At 43.1% G+C, this 9,226-nt stretch overlaps 1 protein-coding gene across 2 annotated transcripts; it reads right to left on the reverse strand.

Moving 5' to 3' along the window:
- Positions 1 to 15: 15 nt before the first annotated feature.
- Positions 16 to 9,153, reverse strand: h6pd (hexose-6-phosphate dehydrogenase (glucose 1-dehydrogenase)). 2 transcript variants are annotated; one of them, XM_048255487.1, is made up of 5 exons: positions 9,092 to 9,153; positions 4,470 to 5,181; positions 3,483 to 3,600; positions 3,066 to 3,335; positions 16 to 2,865 (listed from the first exon to the last, which is right to left on the reverse strand). In XM_048255487.1, exons 2-5 carry the CDS (start codon positions 5,142 to 5,144, stop codon positions 1,520 to 1,522), a joined length of 2,409 nt encoding a protein of 802 aa, XP_048111444.1. In that variant the 5' UTR covers positions 5,145 to 5,181; positions 9,092 to 9,153; the 3' UTR covers positions 16 to 1,519. The 2 variants fall into 2 exon arrangements, with proteins under 2 accessions (XP_048111444.1, XP_048111443.1); XM_048255486.1 differs by lacking the exon at positions 9,092 to 9,153 and adding an exon at positions 7,379 to 7,479.
- Between the last annotated feature and the right edge of the window lie 73 nt (positions 9,154 to 9,226).

Consider the following 9,226-nt stretch of genomic DNA (forward strand, 5'->3'; position numbering starts at 1 on the left):
ACAAAAATCAAGAAATTACTTGTTCAAAATGGTCCTTTAATGCTACACAGTAAGTTCTGATCACAAGAATAAAATTAAAAAAATATCAAAATTTAATTCAATCAATTGCAAACTTGGTATTCAATAAAATATATTCCAGGGTGAAATACAAGGTACAAAAACAAGCACCCTTATATAAGAAATCTTTAAAAACAATAGATTGTTTCAACATTTTCTTTTGAGGACTCTTGAGGGCCTTTTAAGTTTAAAGTGTAAGTTCAGTGTAAATTGACCCATCTGCTTTAAGCTGTCTGTCCATAACTTGGCCTACGTTGTCCCAAATTGTCTCATTCTTTTTCCTGCATGTGGTGAGCTTATACAACAAGGCTATGGGTCAATTTACACTGAACTTACACTTTAAGGGCTGACGGAAACAGCAGTGCATGTGCAGAAATGGCAGCGCACGTTTTAGCTCACTTCAAAGCAACCTCGGCATTATGTTGTATTCATCGTCAGAGATTAAGACAAGCTGCCAAAGAGGAATAGGCCATTCTTGTCCATTAAGTTTCATCGCCAAACTAAGGCCTTGAGTAAATATAACAATCTATTACCTGTTTCAAAAGGCACCGTTCTGAGGTATTACAGTTAATTAATCTAATCAGAATTTGCAACACTATATTCACTTCCCTCTACATGTTGTGAGTAACATGAACAGCATTCATATTAAATTACAGTAACTTTTCCTCTGGCACCAAGAGCAAATTCACTGTATTTCAAAAACATTCCCAATTCCATGATAGCAACTGAGAAACGTGGAATTATAACCATGAAATACATTTTACATAGCCACAGTAATAATGAAAGCTTTTGGTCAACTAACCATTTCGTAGTGTTCCTCTAAACATTTTAGATGGTTTTGAAATCCCATCATCTCAATTTTGAACATTTAATTTGACATACCTATATACTACTACTAGTACTATAGTGGATGCTTCTGGTGATTATGACAGGCATTTTGGTCCTTCAAGATGATATGAGAACAAGAAGATGACAAAGATTATATGAGCACAAGAATATAGGATCAGTAAAGTCCCTTCATAGTCCTGACTGATTGTATTGTAAAGGGTTCTAGAAATTTGGCACATGTTATTCATTAATATCACACATACAGATTTCTTTATCCAGCATGGGTAAATCACAGTACACAGTTTTTGTCCAACATTCCCTTCCTGAGTGTGAAATATGAACAGTATATGCTGACCAGACAAACTAAGCATTAAAGTGTGACTGGCATTTGTTCAATTAAGTGTAGAACAAATTTCTCAAATTGAGAGCACAATTAATGAATAAGTACATTCTCCATTTGCACAAACATTCCCTACTTCATTTACACTCAGTTACAAATTTGCCTTTGTGCAGAAATTGAAATGATTAAAAACATTATCATTTCATTAAATCAATGAAATGCAAACATAACTCACTCCTATTACAAAACCATAACATTCTCAGTACAGCATTTAAAACATGGGGAGGAATGTTGTCACTGGCCTAACAGTGCGTCATAGTCTATGTACCAGACAAGCCTTCCGCTCACCGGCTGAATCTTTGTAATAGGCCATCTGTCGGGCGTATCCTTGATCCGGCTGAGCTGAGTGACCAGTTCGTGTTTGCCCTTACCCATGATCAGCACGCTGACCCGCCGTGCGCGGTTGATGGCGGCGAACGTAAGGCTCATGCGCTGGTGCGGCTTGACGGGGCTCTCGGTTAGCGCCACCAGCCTCTCCCCGTGGGCGTCCAGCGCGGTCCCCGGGAACAGCGAGGCCGTGTGGCCGTCGTAGCCCACACCCAGCAGGACGTAGCTGAAGCTGGAGGCGTTGACGAGGCGCGTGATGTCCCGCTCGTAGGCGAGCGCGCCGCCGTCCTCCTCCACACACAGCCGCTGGTTCAGCTGCACGGGCATGGGGTGGACGTGGAAGTAAGGCACGCGCGCGTGCTGCAGCAGGTGGTCGTGCACCGTGCGGAAGTTGGACTCGGCCTCGGAGGGCGGCACGCAGCGCTCGTCGGCCAGCCACACGTGCGTGTTCCACCAGGGGAAGGCGTAGTGGTGCTGCGTCAGGCGCCGGAAGAGCGCCACGGGGCTGGAGCCACCCGACAGAGCCAGGTGGAAGGGCGCGCCCTCCTGCACCGCCTCCTCGGCCGCCTCCTGCAGGTCGTTGGCCAGCCGCTCCACCAGCTCCTCGGCCCAGGCCGACACCATGTCCGCGCTGCGGTACTTGCCCTGCATCACCTGGAAGCTCTCGCCGCCGGCCCGCTCCTGGGGGATGACGTTGACCAGGGCCTCGGTGCAGAAGCGCACCTCGCGGCCGTGCAGCTCAAAGTTTAGCTGGTTGCCGTTGGCGGCGCCGCCGGGGTACGGCCGAGGGAACGTGTGCGCCAGGCTGTTCAGCAGAGGCGTCCAGAACCTCCACGAAGCCAAGAGGCTGTCGGCGCTGACAAAGTGGTCCATCCGGCCGCGGAAAACCTGCAGGATCAACTCCGTGTAGGCCTCTCGCTGGACCGTCGGTACCTGAATGTAGTAGTCCGAGAGGGGCATGCCGAACAAAAGGGTGTCCTTATCCTCGGACACCTCCTTCCAGCGACTGCCCACTAGCGCTGGCCTGAAAAGATTCTTACTGACCAGTATTGCTGGGTACCCCAGTGCGCCATGGCCAATGTAAAACACTATCTGCTTCTGCTTACACGTAACACTGTTGGGGTCTTGCACACAGAACACGTTGTTCTTAAAAGTGATGCGGGCATATCCAACCCGTTCGTCTAGGAGTTTACCTGACATCAGGAATATGGGGATGCCTTCATACTGTGGCATAGTGGTGTGGACTGCAATACCTAGTCAGACAGAATTTAAAACAAATAAAAAAAATATTTAAACACCTTAGCTTTGAGCCATGCATTAGCAAAGGAAATATTATACAAGCTTTTTCACCAGTGTCTCTAAACCTACTATACTATAAAATGTTGAAATATACCCTTCATTCCACATCTAGTCACAGATAACATTAATGTTGTCAGTTCATCAACCAACCTACCAGTAAATGTCGGGGTAAGGCTCAAGTGATCTTTGGTCTTGTTGAGTTCAAGCTGGACTTCAGAATTATAAGACTGGTACTGTCCAATGACAGCACTGCCCTTGTCGAGCGGATGAAATGCGCTGAAGATTTTGAGCTTGTTCTGATCAATCTCTTTACAGTCCGTCAGGTTTTTGGGGACTCTCATGGTCAAAAGGGTCATCACTTCAGTCAAGTGATTTTGGATCACATCCCTGATGACTCCATACTGGTCATAAAAGGAGATGCGCCCTGCAATTAAATTAAAAAAAAGATAGAAAGCATACCGCTTGACATGAATGGCTAACTTGCTTTGCCATTTGTTTGTTTTCCCATCTTTAGTTTTAAGGACAACGTATAATGGTATTTATGTATTATTGTCTGCTGTACACTAAATACCTTTGGCATCTAGTGTTTCCTTGAGCACAATCTCCATTCGATCAATATGGTGCTTATTCCAGATTTGCTTAAGGAATTTCCTGTTCTGTTTTCTAAATGGTAATATCTGGGAAACAACCTTTTGGGAGAGAGAATGATAAATGAACTGCCGTCAGATAACTTCTCTGTGCCTTCGCTAATATTTCAATGACACAATGATTAGTAGGCTGACACAACCCTAACCCTAAGCCAAGTATTGAGCTCTAGGATAAACATTCGTGGCGCTTCCTGGACATGTCTGCACAGTAATGCAACGTGTAAAAAATGGCCTGGACGTACTGTTTAACTGGCTACTTACACTGACTGATTCATGTCAATTGTGCAACCTATTTTCCTGGAACCACTATCTGTACTATCATGTGGGAGGTATGCAAGGGGGCTGGCTGACCAGAGAGCAAAACTGTTTATGGTATTGCAACTTCCTATCAACAACTGTGTGGTGTCATGCAAATCATGCCTTGCAACAAGTCCGTTAGCGGGACAATTCAGATTATAGGGTTCTTAGCTTGGCTCTGTTGAGAAAAATGTTCAAAAAGTCTTCTGAGAACAATGCTATGTGTGTGTGTGTGTGAGTAATAATGTCTTGTTCCAATTTTTATGCCATGTATCCTAGACTAGCTGAAGGATCTTTTCTACTCTTATTTCTGTCAGACAGTAAAAAAAACACACATCTCCTTACTTGAGATCAACTCAACCAAAGTTTTGAAAAATCCCCCACTGTGTATGTAAAAATGTAAAACAGTTTATGTAGCTTCATGACAGCTCTAAAATTGTGAACCATTTGCTCAGATATTGCTTAATCATAGTGACTCTTCTTCCACCCGAAGCTAAATAAATAAACAAACAAATAAATAAATAAATAAAAGTATGAAGGGGGAGCTGAACCACTTGTTGTGTCGACACAGAATGACCCTTAAAGGAAATGCTGATTATATTTGCAGTGTGCACCTGTTTTCCGAGGTAGTGGTCGATTCTGTACATCTCGTCCTCTTTGAGAGAGCTAGCCAGCTGCGTGGCGAGCTCCTGAGCGCTGCTCAAGTCGTGACCGAAGGGCTTCTCCAGCACCACCCTGAGCCAGGCGTTCTGTGGCGGCCGGCAGCTCCGGTTGACCCGCTCGGCGATGTTGGCGTAGGCGAAGGCCGGCACGGACAGGTAGAAGAAGCGTCCAGCCTCCGTCATGCCCTCCTGCCCGAGCTGAGTCTCGATGTGCTTGCCCAGGGTCTGGTAGTCCTCCTCAGTCTTAAGCTGCCAGTACTGGGTCAGCCGGAGGAACTGGTCCCTGACCAATGCGCAGCGCTCCGCCGACAGCTCCTCAGGGCACGTCTGGCTTTTGAGGATCTCAAAGAGGAGCGGGGTGCCCTTGTCGGCCGGCGACAGACCACCTCCGTAGAAGGCAAAGGTGTGGCCTTTGCCCACCTGGGTGGCGTACAGGTGGAAGAAGCCTTGCCAGAGGTACTTGTTAGCGAGGTCGCCTGTTCCACCCACCACCACCACCGACACGTGGCCTCTGCGTCGAGGGCCCTTCTCATCTCCATTTTGGTCCTGGTCACTTGGGTCACAGGTGGCTACACAGGCCAGCAGCAGCAACAGCAGCAGCAGCAGTCCCCACGTTGCCTTCCGCATGGTCTAGCCCCAGTCACACCTGTCTCCAACCAAATACCTGACAAAAAACACAGCAACTTCAAGTGTGAACCTCAATATATAGCCAAACCAACATGAGTGTGCTGCTTAATTCTATATATGAATATATATACACCTATGCCAATACTATACACTGTACATAAATGCCTATCTATGCCAAACTCTTACTTTCTGACTAGCATTTCATTGACTATGACTCTTGTAAAAGACATTCCACATAAGTTCTGATATAACATGTATAACTGGTGTTAGTTATATTATGCTTACACAAGGTACAATGATTACTGTAACTCTATATAGTATGCAAATATTTAAACGGATCGCCAACTGATGGTGAAACCACCGCCTTCCAATATAGCCTCCCTGACCAGATAATATCCACATTACAACGTGTACATTGCTGATTGTGACAGCAGGTTTTTATCTGAAGAAAATGTAACTAATAATAGTCTACTTGTAGGCCTAGATCTTGGGTTAGAGTCACATAACATGTAAGTATGTTACAACGGTATGTACAATTGAATAATGGCAATGAAATCTAAAAACATGTCTCTCTCAGCCTGTGACCTCGATCTCTAGCCTACAGCAGGGGGGCACTCCTTCGTCCAACTTCACAAACAAGAAAATAATAGTGTGGACTGTTAAGTGTATTGCAATAGACAAGCAATGGAGATTATCCCTCCTGTCAAAATGCCGTAGTACACGTTAGTTGGCCTATCGCTTTTATTATGGTAGAAGACATTATTTATATTGCCTAGTATTTGATTATAATTTATTGCATAGAACAATTAAAATCATATTCATTTATTTTAAACACACAACAGTAGTAACCATTGCTAAAGCTATCAATGTGAGAAAGCTATGAAAATACATTAGGCGTCAACCCATTAGCCTACATACAAAAGCTTTATCAGTTGGGTCATTCAAATCAGATAGAGTTTTTGCTGCTACGTCTTAGATTTTGTTCAAACCTTGTCTATCATGAATGGGTCCCAGAACCAAGTCCTGTAAAATATTTCTATTCAAATCTTCAGATTTTTTTCCAGCTCTGATATTACTGTTTTTTGTTTTACAGCCTGAAAAAATACATTATCAGGGAAGCAATGTTTAGGCATTAATATCATGAAAAGTATTATTCATAGCCAGCCCTAACTTTGTAGGATGGTAGACAAGCATGTGGTCAGTATGACTGAACAATAAATGTTTGATTTTCTACAAGGCCCAGATTTGGAAAAACTGCAAGAGTGCAAAGAGTGGCATTAAGGGTAGTATAAACTTGTTTTTGTATGTATTTGGTATTAAAATGGTATGTTGGGTAGCTAGTAGGCATATGAATCCATGTAGAAGTAGTTCAATGTATGGACATTTAGGCAACAAACAAGTGCCAAATCTGCCAAATCTAATAAATCCTATTACATTTCTGAAAAAGGCAATCACACACCTTAATATCGTATAACAGGCCTACCGTAGGCTAATATCTTCATGTGCATTTGTTGCAGATAACTCAAATATTGGCACAACATCAATAAACACTTTTAGTAGGCTAATGCCCAAACATTTCCAAATGTAGCCATTTTTGAGAGTAAACTCAAACTCAACGGTGAAAAGGTATGAAAACATTGGAATTTATCAAAAAATATTACAGTCTTTATATCTTATTTTTGGGATCTAAACATTATGTAAACAAACGTTGAGCAAAATCTAAGACGGCGCGGCAACCATTTTCCTGGATTCTGTCTGATTTGACACAGAATGCCCCAGTTGTAACTTTAGATGGCAATCTTGTAACGTTGTAGCCTGCTCTAGCCAGCTGCGCAGCCAGTCAGCCCGCCTGTGCTGCCGACTGATTACCACAATAAAAGGCTATTTCTGCAACTTTTAGCAGTCGTGCAAACACATGATTGTGCCATGGTGAAGGCATTTGTGAACAATGAATGTCATAATAAATCCGTTAGCCAGCTGGTATAACGCAGATGTCTTAACAACAGAACAGTCAACTCGTTCATGTTTCGCACACTGACTGGGAGATCTGTATTGTGCTCGGATTATTCTGCTGCTATTCTATTCTGCTCTAGTCTATCGTTACCTTGTTGATACAGCAGAATAACACAATACAGGAAACAAGTGTATGTTTCCCATTCACACGCCACGTTTCTGAAACAGTCCATTAAAACGAAAAACAAACGAAGTGTAACCTATAGCCAACTTCCTCCTACCTGTGACGGTCCGTCAGACTCTGCGCGCAAAAGTGGACTGAGGTAGGCTGTCTGTCAACCAGTAGTCAACTGTCAAATCTTTCCTAAAAGGCTTCCTACAATCACACCACGTGACTAGGCTACTATATCCGGATTAGAAAACTACCGGGCAACAAGGCAGGTGTCTAATTCGTATTTCACATTTTAACCAGACAAAATGCAACATGTTGCTCGAACCACATATGTCTTAGGTTAGCTATGCAATAGATAGCCATCGCCCTATGGGCATATTTGACTAATGAAATTGCGACTGTCTAATTAGTGTTTCCTCCAGAGAAACTCTCCACTAGGCTGTTTCATGAGAACGAACACCCTTACAGTTAAGTAGGCTGAATGCAATTCTGAGAAACAATGTCTTTCAGTCATGCAGACTACAAGAGACTGAATTGTTGTGGCCCTCTACTGTTATGAGTTTGTCCATCAAATGTTGCTGTAATCTATTTGAATGTCTTTCTTTGTTTTGTAGTGTTTTTTTTCCTTATGTGAAATTATAAATCTGCCCTGCGTTGTGCTAGGCATTTGCTCTGTGGAAAGTTATCCAGTCATCTTGATGGCTGAACACCATCTTGTAATAGCTATGGCTGTAAAGCCTGATACAGTTATTATTGGTGCTATAGTTAAATCAAATTGAATATCACTGTCTGTGTTCTTTATTCTGCTGCATGTAGGCTACTTTAACTATCTATCCTTTTATGCTTTCATTTTTGTAAGGCATGCTGATTTTCCTCTGTGTATAAATCTGTGCTAGAGAGACACCAAGTTTCTTGAGAACATTTCAGTGAAGACCTCTTTGTAGTAGGCCTTCTGGTAAAGTTAGCTGTGCATGTATAGTCGAGGATCTCTGTGGCCACCAGAGAGCTCCCAAGAGCTTTGGGGCGAGAGAGAAATTGTAAGGGGAAAGCAGCCATGCCCACTGTACTGATAACAGCTGCTGTTCTGTAGGTCTGTAAAATACTTCATCAGAAACCAATTCAACAGGCAAGGCATGTCATGTAAATGTTTTATGACAGGAGTTATACATGAATACACTGTATACTGTATACAGAATATGAACTTAACAGACTTTCTCCATAACATACAGGCAGTCTACACATTCTAAGCATAGAAACAGACATGACAGGACTATTGCCGATTAAAACATATAATTGACAGTTACAGTTAGGATTCCTTGTTAAGATAAGATAGGAGATCTGAGATAAGATGGGACCATAAACTGTATACATAGACTGTATACAGTCTATGGATGGGACACAGTCATGAACTGCTTCTGTAATAGGAAGAAAGATTTTTTCCTATCTTTGAAACCTATATAGGACAAGCAGTTAGGATATTTTTCTGAATGCTGAGGCCCCAGGGCAACTGTCTTAAAGGAGAATTCCGGTGTGATTTTGACCTAAAGTGTTTTGAAACATGACGCCGAGTGTGAACCTATGTCTCATAGCCCATCTCGGCTTGTCCCCTGCACTCAAAAATCTGGCGCTAGTTAGCCGATGCTACCAACAAGGCGGCTAATGCTGGTGCCTCGGGCATCGGTCTAGCCATGCAAATAAATCACTGTTTTACACCATTTACGAGGCTCAACGTATCTCCACACTTCATTGGTATACTTCCCAGGGCCCTGACATTTAAAACGAGACATTGAGAACTTTGAAAAAGCACTGGTAGTTTACTTACAAGACGATTTATACAGACAGTGTCTTCACACAGTTTAGCGTTTACAGCCATCTTGAATTTAGTCACGATAAGTCGAGTGACGAGCAGGAGCGAAACTACAGCTGATAAGTGACGTGAATACTCGCTTTAGTTGTG

The sequence above is a fragment of the Alosa alosa genome, chromosome 10 (assembly GCF_017589495.1).
Source record: "Alosa alosa isolate M-15738 ecotype Scorff River chromosome 10, AALO_Geno_1.1, whole genome shotgun sequence".
Taxonomy (NCBI): domain Eukaryota; kingdom Metazoa; phylum Chordata; class Actinopteri; order Clupeiformes; family Clupeidae; genus Alosa; species Alosa alosa.

Coding starts and splice junctions, on each gene's coding strand:
- h6pd (XM_048255487.1), bottom strand. CDS start 5,144: ATGCGGAAGGCAACGTGGGGACTGCTGCTGCTGCTGTTGCTGCTGCTG. Junction 3,601..4,469: donor ACCACTACCTCGGAAAACAG/GTGCACACTGCA, acceptor CTCTCCCAAAAG/GTTGTTTCCCAGATATTACC. Junction 3,336..3,482: donor GGAAACACTAGATGCCAAAG/GTATTTAGTGTA, acceptor ATTTAATTGCAG/GGCGCATCTCCTTTTATGAC.